General features: G+C 43.0%; 1 protein-coding gene across 2 annotated transcripts in view; it reads left to right on the top strand.

Annotated features, from left to right (window-relative positions):
• The first annotated feature begins 390 nt into the window (after positions 1-390).
• LOC310678336 (schwannomin-interacting protein 1) overlaps positions 391-19,339 on the top strand; it is a 375,265-nt gene continuing 356,316 nt past the window's right edge. Inside the window, exon 1 of one of the 2 annotated variants that reach the window (XM_083442210.1) lies at positions 391-554. In XM_083442210.1, the coding sequence (XP_083298336.1) occupies positions 546-554 (9 nt within the window). In that variant the 5' untranslated portion in view covers positions 391-545. The remainder of the gene's footprint in view (positions 555-19,339) is intronic. The other variant, XM_083442202.1, reaches the window with a different exon arrangement.

Raw genomic sequence — 19,339 nt, 5'->3', positions numbered from 1 at the left:
GATCCGTTTGAAGTTGGTACTGGTATCTGGGGAAGCTGGTCAGAACTGCTGTGTGTGTGTGTGTGTGTTTGTAGGCTATCTGTGTGTGTTTGTGGGGGGAGAGTCAGATTTGTTCAGTATTATTTCTGGAACAGCATTTTAAAATTAGCTGAGATAAAGCCTGCACATATTTGCAGAGCCGGTTAAGCAGGGACAAATCCATCTGTAAACCTAAGTTTCCCTTCATTTCCTTCACTATATATCTCCAAATTACAGTGAATTCATTCCTGGGCTGGAAAGGTGCCAGAAGTTTCTCATCTAGCTATTTGTGGGCTGCCTCTTTCTCTCTCTCTCCCTCCCTCCCTCGCTCCCTCCCTCCTCTCGCTCCCCTTTGAGGCTTTCTGATGCCTATAGAGTGAGCTCAACTCAAAAGGTTTTCCAGCCTCACACTTTGCTGGTATTCTGTAACAGTCAGATCAGGCTCTGTGTAATATTAAGGAATACTGTGGCAGCATCCGATTCCTAGCATTTTCTCTCCCCTCTGCAGGTGATCCTGCAACTTCACAATGCATCTGGTAATGTATACCTTTTTACTAAATAAACCATGCAGGGGTTTCCCCCTTGATTTTTATACATCTTTCTGAGTGAACTGAATGTGAATATGGTGTGTGTGTGTGTGTGTGTGTGTGTGTGTGTGTATTAAGGCATATGTGTAGTTATGTGTGTGCTGTTTTAAAACTAAATGTATTTAAAGTGTCTGTGTAGAAGATTCTCGTCCAAGTAACATTTTCTTTCGGAGCAAATCTTGTGCAAATAGAGATCAGCACAGGCAATTTAGAATGAGTAAGTTTTTCAAAGCAAACTGAAATTGAAGACTACTGTTCACACCAGTATGTCTGAGTGCTGAGATGAGATACTTGTCTGACAGCAATAGATTTTAAAAGCAAGGACTGAATAAATATCTGGAGACTCAATGAACTCTGAAATAGCAAAGATCCTGCTGCTGTGGCAGAATCTTTGTAGATTTTTTTTTTTAAAAAATCTATCTTTTGTCTTTTCGTTTTGCAACTCCTGTAGAGAGAAAAATGTGGTTGTGGTTCAGAGTAACCTCCTAGGGTTCCTGAGCTTCATTATTCAGGAGGCATTATAGCTATTTTAAATACTTCACCTCGAATAATAAGTAGATCAATGTAAACCTCTGAAAGCAAGTACTGAGTTGTTTTAACATGAGTATTTCTGGGGGGGACCTACATATTTGTGTAAAAAGGCAGTTCAGTTGTGCTCAGTTGAGATCTGTCTGACATGTGGCTCTGAGCTTAGTCCTAGTGTAAATTTGTAGTAATTAAAGTTAACTTATCAAAATGCTTTGGGGGAAGACGTCTAAAGATCAGTGTCACCATTGATGGTTCACTAGCATCTAGTGATCTAGATGTGAGATGGCATAGAAGGATACAAAAAAAAGTACCGATATCACTCCCAAGTACAGAAAGGCTCCACATTTTACTTGTTGGCTGATAGGTGTGGCATAAAACATTCACTTAGTCTGCCTTCATTATACTTACCTGGGAGTAAGTGCTCTGCTGACCACAGTCGGACTGACTTCTGAGTACAAAAGCATAGGATGGCACTGTTGCACTGCATAAGCCGCTGTGAACTCACTATAATACTGTTTCCTAAAAATCTAATTTTTAATTTGTTGTTACATTCCCTATTTAAATATCCTCATGTATTGATTAAACTTTTACAGCATTGCTCTATCTTTACAAAACCTGTAGATAGGCTACATAAGCTAAGAATCCAAGCATTGCATGCTATTAACTTAAGGGACAAATAAAGTGGAATGGTGCATTTCTGAGATGGCTAACTGGTATTCGGTTCAGATGCAACTATTTGGGCAATGGTAGGTTAACACTGGCAGGTTGACCTTTGGAAGCTGCATTCATATATTTTTTATTGCATTGAGCGTATCCTTTGGAAAGATACCTCTGGCGTGAATTGTAAGCTAATCCACAGTATTCTGCCATGTTGGTGCATCAAGGCTGTGGTATGAGTTAAATGACATCGCAGCTTTGCATTGGTATTAAATTGTGGTCCTGGATTCAGTTGCTAACTTGCTCCAGGTTGAGGGTCTGAGTCTAAACACATTATTCAAGGAGGGTAGCAAAAGATGATAGGGAGCAGAGTTGATGAAGACTAGGAAACTAGGAGAAGTGGGTGTAAGTTGGACCAATTCCACAATATCCCATGCACATCAGCATGTTGAGGCATGTCATTGGGAGTTTCCTGTGCCCCTGGTTTCATGCTTTAGTGCAAATCTGGAACTAGAGGATTCAGTACCAAGACAAAAGGTGCATCATAGATTTTTCTATTATGAATAATACAAAAGATGCACAATAGATTTCACACCATAGATTTCCATGAGAACTGCACCACAGCCTACAATTCACCACATCCACAAGCTGTGCAAGCCACCAGCAGCATGAGAAAGCATGCTCTTGATTGGACATACTCCCAAACTACTAATCCCTTATTGCGTCCTTAGAAAACAGTCAGATAAAGCTCAAATATTTTGTGGTAGCAGCTCTTGGAAAGCCTTTTCAAGGTGGACTGTGTTGGAATACTTTTGCTGTTCCACATGGAACTGCATGCAGTTGCATGGTATGATAGTATAGCATTATTCAGGTGTTCAAAAACCAGCAGCTGTAATTGTGTGAGTGATGGGAATGCGCCACACTTACCCACCTTCCCCCGCATACAAGGATGTCTATGAATTGAGGACCTGTCTAAAGTGGGACTCCACCTCATGGCAACACTTGACAGGCTGCCCAGTTTCAGATATAATGTCACCATGTGGAAACATTGGGGAGAGGGGCAGAGCAAATTCACACAACCCTCTCATGTGATTGTCACTGTATGTTTTTGAATGCTCAGATAGTGTCTGATAAGATTTGCTGTGAGACAACCCAATTTGGTAAAGATCTGTCTCTTAGGGAGTACAGAAATCAATTCATGATGGAACAACCCCCCGCCTCAAAACCAATATGGTTGTGTGAATCTTGCACCAAAAGGAAGTTTGTGTGTTTTGTTCAGCTCTGTTCCCTGCTGAATAACCAACCTTGGACCTTAATCTTTGCAGACAGGGTTGTATTATGACTCAAATATACGGTGATATCTGTTCAGTAGAATAATCTTACACCAGTTCTTGGCTTGGAATTTAAAATATTGACTAATGGGCTATGCAGAACTAATATAAATCTAAGCCTCAGCATTCTCTAACAAATTTATTGGACAATTACAGACTATTTTGTTAATTCACACAAATGAAAATGTGCATTAGTGATGATTAATTTACCAAAAGGTGGTTAGACTTTGATTCACTCAATTGTCCAGCCAAAGCCTCGGTATCCATTTGCTAATGGTTGCCTATATATTACAAATGTCAGCACACACAAAGTGCCAACCTTGGAACTTTAATTACATATTGAATACATAATTTATTTGAAAGGCAGCTTAGTGGCATAAAACACCGTAATTGTGCTCTACTTGTTCACAAATTAAGCCATTTTATAGATCAGAAGCTTCTGTCATTGCCTGCTTTGGGTCTTCTGCTCTTCTATAGGTTTGACTTACAGCCTAAAGAACTGCAATGTTTCATGCGCATCTGCGGGTGACTCTCCCATAACTTTTTTGTATATGGCAATTCTCATTTATGTGAAGAATGTGGATATAATGTAATGTAATGTAAACTGACTGTGCACATATATGTTTTGGCTCTGCCATACATATTGTGAAGTCATACGTGCTGTGAAATCATTTCCAGTGAGTATAATAAATTGGCCACTATATGACCTCAGGAAAGTTCTTTATAGTGGTTCAGATATCTGCTCAGTCATGAACACCACTGGATTGTCAATTATCATCTCTGTCTAGCCTACCTCTCAGTGTTGTTGTAGGATAAAATGGGCTACTCCTCGCCGCATATATGCTGCTTGGGGGTCCTTACAGGAGGGGTGGGATAAATATGTGACAATTGTGTACACTGGACTGTGCTTATGCTGGTGAAGCCCTTGATACCAGATGGCATAGAATGTTCACAATTATTCCAAGTCCTCAGACAACAAAGCTCTTAGGACATGTTCAGCCCAGCTGTTGACTGTGGGAGAAGGATAAATTTCCAATTTGGCCAGGATTAAAACATCACACATACCGTATTTTTCCGTCCATAAGATGCCCCCAGGTATAGGCGGCCTCAAAATTTAGGAAATAGGGGGGATTGAGCTTTGGGGGAGGATTATTTGGGGGGGGGTGCTGAAAACCACTCACCCACCAGAACGCAGCACACAACCACTTGCGCCGCTTACAATTGCCGCTTCCAATCTCGGGCTCAGGCTTCGTTCCGGTGGGTGAGCGATTTTCAGCCCCCTCCCCAACAATCAAGTGGCAAAACACCGCTTAAAATCTCAGGCTCATGCCAAAAAAAATTTGCCCACTCCCCCTCAGCACTACCTGTGTATAAGACGAACCTAAGTTTTGAACCTCATTTTTGGGTCAAAAAGGCTCGTCTTATACACGGAAAAATACGGTATTCTGTGGGGGACTCTGAGGACTGGGGTTTGCTGGCGGTCCAGAAACAAAGTGGCTGAAGGAAGGATGCAGAGTAAGTGATGGACCTATGCACAGGCACCTGAGGGAAGAGGGGGATATTAAAATAAATGGACAGAGAGGTTTTTAAAAATGGTCTGAGACAAGGAGAGGGAAACAGGGAACAGTTTCATATTTTGTTCTGTACCAATCAGCTTCTTCTATGGGCTGCTGGCTTCCAGAGTATATAAAACAGGATGATAATGGCATCACACAAAGCAACCATAGTGATAGATATAATAAGGAAATATAATGTACCAGAGGAGCACACAGTGGACTTTGAATCTCAGTAACTAGCTCAACAAGTAAGGTGAAAATTTCTATAGATAGCTTGTCTGGCATACAAAAGCTCCCATTCATAATGCTGTACCTCTATTTTAGGGTGGTACAAAACCCCTCTCCACACACAGTGCCTGCAGCTTGTTTTCCGTAGAAATTAAAATGAGTAGAACGAAATTGTGAATGAGTCCAGCTAATTGGATGAGGTGTTGGGAAGATGATCAGTTTGAAGGTGCTTGTTGCATTTAAAAATGGTAATAACTGGGAGCTCATGAGCAATTGATTTTAGTTTGCACTAGTTTCCATGGGTAACTGTAGGGTTAAACAGAGAAAAAAGTGGGCCAGTATGATATGTTTGGCAGTTCCAAATTTGGAAATTAATACTTGATTGATATAAAATCAGCTGCACCTGGAAGAAAACACATATTTCTGATCTATGATAATAAAGCTTTTTACTTTTTGTAGGGATGGGGTTGAGACTTTCAGTTTGCCTTTAAAAGTGAATCTACCAAATCCACACTTTTCAAAACAGTGCACAAACTGAAACAAATACCTTCTTCAAAATTCACACTCTTCTGAATTTTGCAGTGCAGCTCTCCAGTCAAGTAAGATGTACAAAAATGCATATAACCATGGTAAAGTTTGCTTTTTAAAAGTGCATATATTAGTGAACATGACATTTAAAAATAAATTAACTGGGGGAACGTGCCTTGCAAAACTATATATGTTGGGCAAACTTGCATATAGAAATGTGTATATTAGGAGAAATTTGCACTAAACTGCTGATGAATTTTCATGGGAACTTTACTTTTTAAATAACAAACTGATAATGAAATAAGGACAACTGTAGACTAAAAAATGGGAAACGGTGAGAACCTGGAAATGACGTATTTACCCTACTCTAGAAAAATGCTGTTGAAATCAATCTGGCTTCTCCAGAATAAATGTTTTGATGATACCAGTTTTTTAAAAATTATTTAAGCCAAAAATGTTTTTGATTTTCACAAGTGCAAAATTGGTCTCAGTGGCATGGGAAGTGTTTGTTTATAAGTGCTGAGTAGAACTGCAGAACTATAGAGGTGGAAGGGACTAGAAGGGCCATTTAGTCCAAACCCCTGCAATGCAGGAATCTTTTTGCACAATTTGGGGCTCGAATCCACAACCCTGAGATTAAGACTCCCATGCTCTACCAACTGAGCTATCTTGTTTCGTTCAATCGCCCTGGTTCAAAGTGGTTCTTAACTCTCTGTTAATCAGAGTTCTCATTTGTGAATATGCTTCTAAGGCTGTGTACACACAGCATTATATTCTACATTCAATGCGCACTGAGATCTTGGTGTGTGTTTTTTTAAAGTGCTCCTGAAACCTGCCTTACTCCTGAAAAAGCAGGTAATGGTAGCAGCCAGCAGTGCTGGACTTGTGCAGTTTCTATCCTTGCATAGAACAGGACATCTTACCATGATAAGCCATATAACCTTGAGGGTTGGCTACTATAATCTACTCAGCGCTGGGCCGCCTTGAAGATGACTCAAAAGCTGCAGTGGCTGCACAATACTGCTTAATCAATTCAAAACAGATTAGCATGGCTATAAGCCATGAGAGTTTTTTGTCGTGACAACCAGAAGTGCAGCCTTCATTTCTAATGACAATACATTTTCAAACCAGAAACCGAATAGCCACAGGGGATTTGCTATCACCTTAGTGTGAATCTATGCAATAGCATCTGTTTGACTACTGTTGGTAGACAAAAAGTTGGTTCAGTTGCTGTCCTAGCCTTATTCTGGTCACAGTGTCCCATTCACCCCTTCCATGTGCATTCCTGTCTAGGTTATCATTCCTATTAACTGGTACGGGTCTTTCATTAACCCTTCTACAAATTTCCCACCTTCATTTTATCTGTCTCGGTCCATGTATCCAGGCTGTCATTATTTTGTGGAAGGGATTCAAGTGGATGCCAGAATTTTAGGTTTGTGCATGTAAAGTGGAGTAAAGGGTTCTGCCGCCCTAACACAACAAACCCACTTTTGAAAAAACATGGACCCTCTTTCAGCTTGGAAAGGGACAGGGAAGTACCTTGAAACATGTGAGGTGAAGAAATGACTTCTGAGAAGGTATTTAAAAAACCTCACAAGCAAATCAAGATGAATGGAGGATGAATGCTCATTGTTGTATGATCTTCCAGAAATGAATCATAACAAATGGGATCAGCAAACTTTTACAGCAGGGGGCCGGTCCTGTCCCTCAGGCCTTGTGGGGGACTGGACTATTTTTTTTTTGGGGGGGGGGGGAGCGAATTCCTATGACCCACAGATACATTTTAATTAAAAGGACACAGTCTACTCATATAAAAACACGCTGATTCCCGGACCGTCTGCGGGCTGGATTTAGAAGGTGATTGGGCCGGATCCAGCCCCCGGGCCTTAGTTTGCCTACCCAAGGTCTAACTACTGCATACGACTTATACAAGCAAATCAGTATTAATGCTGAATAAGCAGGTAATCTGGAGGAGCCCTGGGGTGGGTGTGAATATCATCACCAGTCTTTAAAAATGGGCATCACAGCTCCTGCAAGAATGAAGGGGTTACTCAACAGCAGCACTTCCACCTTGTCTGGTCCATCTAGTCCAGCATCCTGTTCTCACAGTAGCCTATGGGAGCAGAACATGAGCAGAAGAGCACTCTGCCCTCCCGTGGTTTCCAGCAACTGGTTTTCAGATGCATTTCTGCCTCCAAAATTTAGTTTCTTTTAAAGCTCCAAATGATCTCTTCTGCTTCGTTCAGCTGTTAAACATCAGACTTTTTGGGACACTGCCGGTTTGTGGACAATCATTGGTCAATTCCAGTGGTTATGAGACAATAATAATAATAATCATCAAGCCATTGGAACTTGAATCAGCCTGGACACCAGTGGTGGCTTGTGAGGGCAGCAGTGGCAGTGGTGTTCTCCTGGTAATGGCATGTTGCTCATTGAGATGGAGATGTGATGGGTACCTGCAGAGCTGCTACCAACGTGGAGCTTCTTGGCCTCTCTGCTGCCTCGCCCTTCCCTGTCCTGTCAAGCACAGTCTGCTGCTGGGAGGACACCCCCCCCGCCCCATGAGCACCCCAGCTTAGCACCCCAAGCACCATACTGGACTAAAGGTCCATATGTAGGGCGATGCCTTATCTAACTCATAGCTGGCTTCTCTGAGGGGCAGTGGCTCTCCAAAGTCCCAATCAGGTTATCTGCCCAAGCCTAATGCTGGAGATGCTATGGAATGAATCTTTGGGGTCTTCTGCTTGCAAAACATGTTCCGTACCTCTGAATGAGTCTTTCCTCTCTGTTCGGAACCAACCTTCTCTAGGAGGGAGGGTGCCATTTGAAATAGGCAAGACCTTTGGGTTTGGTCCCTTGCTCACATGGCTGCATCATTTATACACAGCCCTCAGCTATGTGGGATGTAATCACAGACATTCAGCTCCCATGCGTGAAGGGTAGCTTGGTCACTAAGGAGTCCAGCTGCTGCAGAACAGCCGCCTAAAACATTTTCTCTGCGACGATGCTGTCTGTATAGTACCTGGTGCATGTCTGTGACAGCTGAGTCTTCAACACCCTTTATCACCAGAGGCTTTGTTTCCATGCCAAATCCAAAACACTCCATCCAACGTGTGTCTTGCCAAACACATTTGGCTAGTTATTAATCTGGAACAGACCATATCAAGTTCAAATAGACTTCAGCTGGTTTCAAACAGCATGGAGAAAATAATGACATCTTGAACTTTACATTATGTAGGCGTCTGTGAGCTTCCCGTCAGGTGTTTTAAAGTACCTGTCTCCATTTTTATGCAGTCTTCTGATCTCCTGCTCATATCGTGCTACCCAAAGGTCATTTCCATCTACACTTTTGTATTCCAAAATCAAACTCTAGTATTTACATGCTAAGCTCTTTTTTTTTAAGCTGTTGTTTTTCCCTTAAAACATTTTTAGCCTTACTGAATTAGCACAGATGCTCCAGCTTCTCCCATCTGTATACCTTGCAAATACCAGGTTTGTTTGGCAAGGTTTTGTGCTGTCAGGTTTCTTGTTCTATAATATGATTTCCTTTTACAGGCACTTTAAGTTAAAATACCCCACCAAAAAAATTCTACATGATTCCTGTTGTTGGGCTTATTAGGAGTTTGGCTACCTTACCACAATGAAAAACTGATTTTTCTCATTGAGTCTGCTCATAACACTGAGTTCCACGTGGTTGCTTCAGAATATGAGCTGAACAAGCATATCTCAATTTGGGCATGCACATGGTATAGAAATAATAATAACAACAACAACAACAACAACAACAACAACAACAACAACAACGATGACGACACCTGCACTGTAGACCTAAGCCGGTTTAACAAGGAACCTTGAGGGTTGTAATCAAAAATCCCCGGATTCTTTAGGGAAACCACAATGATTTAAATTCTGTAGTGTAGAAATTCCCAAAGTTAGTTTGCAATGGGGAAAGTGGCTATATGAAACCAGCCCGGGCAGCTTATCCTCCCACACTTGGCCAGTGTGTATCTTTTGCTTGTTTTGTTAACAAAACAAAACAAAAAAATACACTACAGATCGCTTTTAAAGGCACTCTAGAAAAGTTTCATCTAAGCTCTAACTTATTCATGGACCATGTTCTCAAATGCCTTGTGTGCATCCTGGCTGCTGCATCCTAAGCCTGAATTTATAACTGTCAAGAATGTTCCTCCAGCTTTATAATGTTTAAAAGATGAACACCCAGAACACTCTGCTAGGTTTGAGCTCAGGAGATTTTCTATAGTTTTATTTATTTATTTTACACAACAAGGCAACCTGCAACGACTCCCAACTGAACCCAAACAAGCATTAGAATAGATAAATTACATATAACCACCAACTCCAAAAATTGCATTACAAATTCCCAATGGTTGCATCTTTCCAAATATTTTCCCTCTGCTATTATTTTATTTATATGGCTTTATTGCCCTGGAGCTTCAGACTGAATTTAATCCCAGTTTATTTATTTTATTTATTTAAAAGCACGTCTAAACTACTTAATATTTAAAATCTCTAAGCAGTGTACAAAAACAAACAAACCTAAAAATAATAAAACCATATCATAAAAACAAAGGGGGGGGGGACTAGAAATCTAGTAATACTAGGGTCCAATCTTATGGACCTGGGCAGAACAATAGGCTTTTACAAGATGTCTGAAGCAAATGATGGGTGATGGCTCATGTATGGCAATATGAAGGGGATTGCAGAGCATAGAGGCAATAGCAGAAAGTGTTCATTTTGGCGTCATTGCCTTCTGGTATTCTGTAGAGTACTGTGGCATGAGTAAATTTTCCCCAAATGACCTAAGTCAAACAGAGCCAATGTGGTGTCTTCCTGATGTTGTTGAACTACAGCTCCCATCAGCCCAAGCCAGCATGGCCAACAGCCAAGGATGATGGGAATTGTAGTCAAACAATATATGTACGGCACCACATTGGCTATACTATAAACTAAACTTTAAACTAAGTTTAAATAGTGCCACTAACCATAATGCACAGCTGTCGGGCAGGTGGTACACAGCCCCTAGTATTCCTGTACTTACGTAAAAGCCCAGCCAAGGGAAGTCTTCAGAAGACTGACCATTGGAGTGATGTTTGGTAGAACAAACATCCCCCCCACCCCTCAAAAGTAAGGTAAGAGCAACAAAGCCCCCACAATCTGATGAGTATTTCACCAAAATTTTCCACCCCATTTGATATTTTTGAATGCGGTATCTTTTATCATGAATTGACAAAGAATGGTTATTGGGTGAGAATGGAGTAAATCCAAAGTGACTTTTCTTAATAGGGATCTGCAAAGTTTCACTATTTGGGGATGTGTCTGTGGTATCCCTGAGATTCAGTGCATAAAAGTGCTGTAGTTTAGCTGTCACTACCTTGAAAACATTTTGTGACCGTCCTTTGCTTAAATTGTCAGAAGCAGATTTCAGGACCACCATTTAATTTGTTTGTTTTCTATTGAAACAGATTAACAAATGCAAAGGCTGCTTACCCAGTACTTGGGTGGGCGATGGTTGCGACCCAGTGCGGTGGCTCCCCTGTCCTCCCAGAGCCACACCATTTTGTTTGTGGCCATTGGCTCCTTCTCCTGGCTGTTCCTGGGTTCCCGCCAAACCCAGTCTTGAATTCTGGCCTATTCATGGTGGCCTGGGGTGGGGACAGGGAGCAGATCATGCACCAGCAGTCTTCAATTCCTTCAACTGTGGATTGGGTAAAAGTAGGGCCTTCAGATAAGAGGATGATTAACCATTTCTATTCTGGTTGTTCACACACACCAATCAGGTGAAAAACAATCTTGCTTGGGAGGGCAAACCAGTTAAACTGTGACTCCTCCACTCTGAGTAATATCCCGTCTAAGAGCTTTTTGGTGTATGTATATGTGACCCACTGAATTTGCGTAGTGTAATTTGACTCACAGGGAATGGATTATTTTGACACTTATTGGAGCCAGGTGTATTCTTCTCCCCTTCACTTGGCAATTTCCAAAGGCACAGGTGCGTATCAGAATGCAACTGCCTTGCTTCCTGAGTGTTTCTACATCTCTTGATTGCAATCCATGCTGAACCAGTTTGTATTATGAACTCTGTGGTTAAAAGTTGAAAGTGCTAGAGGCAAAGGTTGTAAGCGATGAGAACTGTTCAAGTGATCACTATCAGCCAAAAGAGCAAGGCATTATGTTAGTTAGGTTTAAATTAGCAGGAAGTAGAACCATTCTGAATAGGGCAAATCTAAAAATTACTTTAGCCCTACTGAAGCCAAGTACAGCATTGTCCTAGAAGCTTGCTGTAGTAGGGCACTGGTGAGGAAACTTTGGCCTCCCAGATGTTTCCATGCTTGGCAGAACTAATGGGAGCAACAACTAGAGGGCCTACAATTCCCTTCCCCTGCTCTAGGGTTAGGGACAGTCTAGTGAAACCACTGTTGAATCAAATGTGATGGCAAAGCCCATCCAATTTCAACCAAGCTGTGTGTGATATGTTGCTTATAAAGAAATATCCATGTGCATTCAACATACATTTTACTGGATTCCCACCTAAAGGATTTTCTGGTGTGTGAACCTACCCAGTGTTGGGGATCCTGTGGGAAGAGATGTCAGCTTTGGTTTTTATTTATTTATCATTTTCCCAATCCGTTTGGTTTGCTCCATTTGTGATTTTTTTTTTTTTAAAGGTTCACATGGAAATTTATATGCCAGGGATGATTGGAGTTAAATGATCAGAGCTCTAACTTGCTGCCTCTCACTTCAGGGAAACTGGTTGCCAACAATGATTTGCATTGAAGTAAAGTAACATTTGCACGTGTATATATACCGTATTTTTCGCCCCATAGGACGCACCGGCCCATAGGACGCACCATGTTTTTTGGGGGGGAAATAAAGAAAAAAATTTTTATTTCCCCCTCAGGCGCTTGTGGGGGCAGGAGCGGGGAGAAGCGCTTTTCTCCCCACCGCCAGCCTTCACATCAGGTCTGGGGACAGGGGGAAGACTCGCTGCGCCTCCCCACTGTCCCGGGAGCTTGCGGGGCAGGCAGCGGGGAGAAGCGCTTTTCTCCCCGCCGCCAGCCTTCACGTCAGGTCCGGGGACAGGGGGAAGACGCGCCGCGCCTCCCCCCTGTCCCCGGAGCTTGCGGGGCAGGCAGCGGGGAGAAGCGCTCTTCTCCCCGCCGCCAGCCTTCACAACAGGTCCGGGGACAGGGGGAAGACGCGCCGCGCCTCCCCCCTGTCCCCGGAGCTTGTGGGGCAGGCAGCGGGGAGAAGCGCTCTTCTCCCCGCCGCCAGCCTTCACAACAGGTCCGGGGACAGGGGGAAGACGCGCCGCGCCTCCCCCCTGTCCCCGGAGCTTGCGGGGCAGGCAGCGGGGAGAAGCGCTCTTCTCCCCGCCGCCAGCCTTCACAACAGGTCCGGGGACAGGGGGAAGACGCGCCGCGCCTCCCCCCTGTCCCCGGAGCTTGCGGGGCAGGCAGCGGGGAGAAGCGCTCTTCTCCCCGCCGCCAGCCTTCACAACAGGTCCGGGGACAGGGGGAAGACGCGCCGCGCCTCCCCCCTGTCCCCGGAGCTTGCGGGGCAGGCAGCGGGGAGAAGCGCTCTTCTCCCCGCCGCCAGCCTTCACATCAGGTCCGGGGACAGGGGGAAGACGCGCCGCGCCTCCCCCCTGTCCCCGGAGCTTGCGGGGCAGGCAGCGGGGAGGAGCGCTCTTCTCCCCGCCGCCAGCCTTCACGTCAGGTCCGGGGACAGGGGGATGACGCGCCGCGCCTCCTCGCTGTCCCCGGAGCTTGCGGGGCTGGCGGCGGGGAGAAGCACGCATCTCCCCGCCGTCAGCCTCTAAACCACATAGGGAGACAGCGGGATGGCGGCGTTCCGCCTCCCTGCTGTCCCCCGACCTTGTGGGGCTGGCGCTGCGGCTCTCCTGAAGCCTGGAGAGCGAGAGGGGTTGGTGCGCACCGACCCCTCTTGCTCTCCAGGCTTCAGCGAAAGCCTGCATTCGCCCCATAAGACGCACACACATTTCCCCTTCATTTTTGGAGGGGAAAAAGTGCGTCTTATAGGGCGAAAAATACGGTATATATATATTGGTGAAAATTTGGTAGTTTTATCCTGCAGAAATCTGGTCACTAGCCTCTAAAGGAATTTAAAACAGGATTTGCTCCAGGTCCAAGGGAGGGTGTGGTGGTAAAATCCCCTCTGGTGGGCTCTCTTGTCTGCAGGAATCCAGTTGGCTTACCTGGTAGGAGCATCAGCAACCGGTGACAACAGCAACAGGTTTTCCAGTCAGTCTCAGGTGACTGCCACTTCAATTTCTGATCATAACCCAACATAGTGTCACTCCAGGGCACTGTGGGAAACTAGAGTGGTGGTCAGGAGACTCAGTGGCGTTGCGTGGGTTGTCAGCACCCAGGGCAAGGCAAGTAATTTGCGCCCCCTAACCCGGGGCAAGGCAAATAATTTGCACCCCCCGCTGCACTGTCCCTCCCCCAGATAGTCCCTCGCTCTCTCTCCACACCGCACCGCATGCCTGGCAACCCCCCCCCACAGTGGGTGGCAACCCGGCAGCTCGGATCGGATTTGCACAGCCAGCACTGCAGTGAGAGAGTGAGCCAGGTAGGGGCAGAGAGCTGCGAGTGTGAGTGTGCCCCCCCCCCAGATGTTGCGCCCGGTGCGGCCGGCCCCCCCTGCACCCCCCACGCTATGCCACTGAGGAGACTTGATTTAATGAGGGCTCAGGAAAGGCCATGCCAGGACTTTGGGTCTCTGGTAACTTTCCAAGGGTGCTGTATGCAGCCATTATGTCTGCTTCTTTAAATAAAATCTCCCCAAATATATTTCATATATATATAATGTTTTATAGTGACTGTAACTCATGCAGGCACGGCCAACTTGTCATTTGCCAAGCTAAGCGCTGCCCTAAACTGGACAACAATTTCCTCATTCTTGAAGCCCCAGGCAGCAAAAATAATGCAATATCCTTCTAGGGTTTTGCATTTGGCTTGGTCACAAAGTTGTGCTGGCTTACAGTTATATTTATATCTAGCTTTTGTCACGTCATTTGCAGCTGGGTGTTATTAGTGATGTCCAGCCTTCAATGAACCACTAAATCGAACATAACCTTGAATCACTAAGAATTGCTGCAAATTCAACCTTGTGTACACCTAGGCATCTAAATTAGCATATGCAAATTAAATGCAAACTGGTGTCCTCTTTGATGCATTTCCTCTTTTGGTGGGTGTGTGAGTGGCCACTTTAATTCCAGAGGGTACATGGATGATCAGAACAACTTTTGGGGGGCAGTGTAAAGGTTTGATGTCAGGAAGGAGGCAGGCTAAGCTCTGTTACCTGGGAAGAACTCCACTTTTGGATCTCTGGACGCTGCCCAAAGACTTTGGAAAAGCCTCTAAGGTTCCCTTAAAGGTGGCAAGATAATATTTCAAGGCTTTGTTAATTAAAACAAATGCACTTTACACTCATCTATTATTTCAATATAAACTCGTCCAGATACTATTATTACTCTAGTAGATGATTTATTTTTCTGGTGTGTATAGTCTCTGGGGTAACAGCTACCTATGTATTTATAACACGTTAACAATGAATCTTGAATGCTGCATTATCTGGAGCATTTAACATGTAAGTAGCACTTTCCCCCCCATACATGCTTTCTGGGAACTCACCCGTAAACATGGTCACAGAAATTGGGCTGTGCTGCAAATTGGGGCTGCATAAATACTAATAAGGGATAAAACAGTCAATCTTTCTGGTCTTTGGGCATTTAGCACATTTATGTCCGATATGCCTAAACGCTCAAGAAATGTCGTGTATGTAGAACATGATTCATCTGTCATTTACCCTCTTCCCCTGAAATAAAGTTATGATCATAATGGAGTTCACACTTGATTCTCTTAAAACCTTATCTTACAGAACCCAAGTCTATGTTGTAACTCACTTGGCAATGTCTTTTCTTGGAGGATATTAAATATATATAGAACCAGTCATAGCAGGGATTTTTGCTATGTAATTTTTCATAGAATAAAAATATCCTATTGTGATAGTTATTGATCAAAAGATTTCTCTCTAAATGGAAAACTTCTATCATGCTTCACAATCTTAGGCTGCTGATACTGATACATTTAACCCTTTGCACAAAGGTTACTATAGAAGGCATCTTCATAGTAAGTATGCAGTAACCATGCCCAGACTTTCAAGTAGATTATGTGTGTGTGTTAAATTATATATATTGGGGTATAACACCTATGGCTGTAACAGATAAGCAGTAAATATAAAAGCCACCAGATTCCAAATGTCTTTTTGGAAATCCAGGTTTTCTTTTGCCCAAAGGTGCTCAGTCCTGGGACCAGGTGGGTCTCCTCTCCCTGTGGAGAGCATTCCATAAGGTTGGCACCACTACTGAGAAGGCCCTGCTCCTATTAGACATCCCGTCAGTAGGGTTATACAGACCAGAAGCTCAAGGTGTGCATAGGAAAGCACATCTAGGAATAGGCTGTCCTTAGCATACCCAGGTCCCAATCCATTTAGGACTTTAAATAGAAGAACTAGTATATTTAAATTGAGCCCGGAGATGAAAAATCAACAGAGGTGGATTGAAAAATGCTGAAATAATATGCTCAAGTGATGGCAATCAGGTGGCGGTGTTACCAGCTGAAGTTTATGGACTTTTTAAAAGGCAGGCTCAGATTCCTCCTGGGCCACATCAATAACTGCTGCCTTCTGATCCATCTGTGGATAAAAGGCTTTGCCCTAACTCCTCTGTTTCTTTAAACCATCTCATTGTTTTGGGCAACTGAGTTTCCATCACCTTTAGTGGGATGGGAAGATAAAAGCAGAGACATGCGACACTGTGTTCATTGCAGTCCTTAATGTTGGCGCACTGCAGTCAGAGCTGCTATGTAATGTGTTAGGTGCATGTGTGTTAATGTGTGTAAATGTATTGTTGAATGCCTGGAGGATCTTATCTTGGGAGAATGGGCAGGAGGAAGTGATCACAGAATTATTATTTTTCAGGATCCATTTTTTAAAAAAAGCATTAGCCAAAGGAACAATAATGTCCATGTATGAAACTTGTATGTACTAACTATAAGAGGAATGTTTTATTTACTGTGCTATAAGAAGTGAATATTGATTCACATGGCTTCTGTTTTGTTTTCCACTCATGTTCTGCAAAACATCTCCAAAAGGAGATGGATAATCTCTGTAATCAGCTCCACTACAGGTTTTTGTGTGTGTGTGGGGGGGGGGGGTGTGTCCCACATCCAAAATGATGTGCCCTTAAACTTCATCAAACTCAAAGGAATTAAATCCCATTTATTCCAGTGGAATAGAAATATTCCATTGGAATAGAAATATTCCACAATTTTGTAGCAAATGTACCATGTGCTCGGGAAATGTGGAGCTGTAACATAGTCACAAGGTTTTCATGGAAATCTAAATTACACTTTTTTTGTTGTGGCGGTTGCTTAGTACCAGCAAATTAATGTCGTCTGGGTTGAAAATTTAAGTGCTACTCTGCAAATTAAAACCTACATTTTCCTTCACTTCGCTTTAGGACTGGAAGTAACATTCTTGAGTGAAGTTTTGTAATTAAAAGCAAAACAGAGGCCTGAGGATGATAGATGTGACCTGCAGCGCCAACATACTGAAAAGCCTGTGCAATTTTTCTTTGGCAAGGGATAGGCTGTAGATTTATCATCGGGACAGCAAACATATTCACTTGGGTTGGGGGTGGAGGAAGCAATTAAATATAGACCTTGGTGACAGTGCCTGTCACAAAGAAGTGTATGAATATCCTTACATGAATTTTAAATTAAAATCTGGGCTTTATTGTCCTTGTGAGTAACTTCATGTTCATTTCATAAGCCAAGCAATGAGATTAGTGATAGATACGTTCCACTAAATGCAATATGTGGAGGTATTCTTGACATGAAGAGATAAAGCAGTCATAGACAATAGTTACTAGTGGTGCCTGTCACATAAACAAAAATAAAATAAAAGCATATGGCTTGCAGTCCTTTACCCAAGAGTAAAGACATGCAGAGGATTGTGCTGCAAATAGCAATTGAATGTCCTGCATGTTCAAACAGACAGTCTACCCTAGTGCTCTTTGACGGTGTAATCTGTATTCTTCTACTGGTGGATATGATTAATGGCCATCTAATGGCAGTAAGAAGCTGAAAACATTTCCTTTCCTCCCTACAAAAATCTGAAAGCATTAACCTAGGCATAAATGGCATAAATATTTGAAAACATTGGCTCGTTAGGACCAATAATGTGTATAATAACAGCACTTTTCAAGTTTACTGCTGTTTTCACTACCCCAGATGGCTGCAAAATTGGACCGTGAGCTTCCATTGTGTTCTTTCCCTCTGCCTAGCTAACAAAAGGATGCTAACATTTCCACTCACCATTACACAGTATGTATGTTAATTGTGTAAATGGCTTTATTACACTTCTAAATTTGCTCAGAGCAGCAAGGCAAGATGGGAGCTCTCTGAATGTGTGACTCGGGTTATGTACTGGTTGGGGTTCTTCAGCATGGATAATGTTGCACTGCTGTTTAGTCAGCCTGCTTTTCACAGAGTTTCTATTATATAATATTTGACTTTTGTTCCCCTGAGAGGCATCAAGCTCTAATATCTTCTTCCCATTCCTTACTACAGCATAAAACTTCTTGCATCCCCTTGCATTATAGCTTTTGGAGAATCTGGGTTTTTAGAAGTTACCTCCTGTTTGTGTTGAGGTCGGAGAGGGAAACTATGGTGGATAATGGTACGTGTAACCTGCTGGGGAATATTACTGGAATTCATGAATGGGCTTTAAATTATAACCTGTCTTGGTTATAGTGTGCCGTGGATTTGGGAAAGGTACTCCCTGTGGGAGGAAACCTTGCAACGGTTTTGTCCTAACACCAGGAAGCAGCAGGAGTCAGGAAAACTTCAGTAGCTGTATTTATTTGTGACCAACAGATCAACAACTCAGAATAGCAAATAGGACTTGCTAAAGGTTCCAAGGGAAACACATCCACATGGAGAGGAAAGCCAGGAAGTTTCTATTAGAGAACAGACAGGCCACACACACTGACCATACTGTCTAGTATTATTGGCTGTTGCTTATATATTCCCTAATCTTATGCATTGGTTAATGGGTTATTGGTTTAAAATTTTGATTTTTCTTAATCAGGTATTTCTTAATCAGGTATTTCTTAATCAGGTATTATTAATTTTTTTGCCCCATTGGGCATCTCCTGTTGCAGGTGTGGAGAACCTGTGGCCCTCAAAATATTGCTGCATGTCAATTCTCATAATCCCTGACCGTTGCCCACCTAGGGCTGACAACATAGAATCATAGAATCATAGAGTTGGAAGAGACCACAAGGGCCATCGAGTCCAACCCCCTGCCAAGCAGGAAACACCATCAGTTGGAGGGTCAAAGATTCCTCATCCCCATTCTATTGGACATTTATATTTTTATTATATATTCATGAATTGTTCATTGGTTATTATTGGTTGTGTGTTAGTACCTTGTTAATAAGTTCTTCATTGTATTCTATATAGTGATATTATGGATTATTGTTTTGGGGGTTATTATATTTTGGGGGAATTATCATATTTTTAATAGTTTTGACACGAACTGTTACCTTGATCATTATACCTCTTGGATACGGAAAGGGGGGTATTTTTAAAAAATTGACCATTAGAAGGGGAGATGGCAGACCTTTGAGAAGGAATGATATTTCAGCACCAGGTTATTGTGGTCAGTTCCAAAATCCACATGAGAAGTCAAGTGCATGGACACAATGCCTTTTTTCATTCTCTCTGTGTATCTATGCTTATTTTACCGTAATGTTGGTACTATTTAAGGGCCATTGACTTTCTCATTCATACTGTAC

The sequence above is a fragment of the Podarcis tiliguerta genome (assembly GCF_965153285.1).
Source record: "Podarcis tiliguerta genome assembly, chromosome: 5".
In the NCBI taxonomy this organism is placed as follows: Eukaryota; Metazoa; Chordata; class Lepidosauria; order Squamata; family Lacertidae; genus Podarcis; species Podarcis tiliguerta.
The sequence above is the reverse complement of the archived record's forward strand: the minus strand, read 5'-3'. Positions and strand labels throughout refer to the sequence as shown.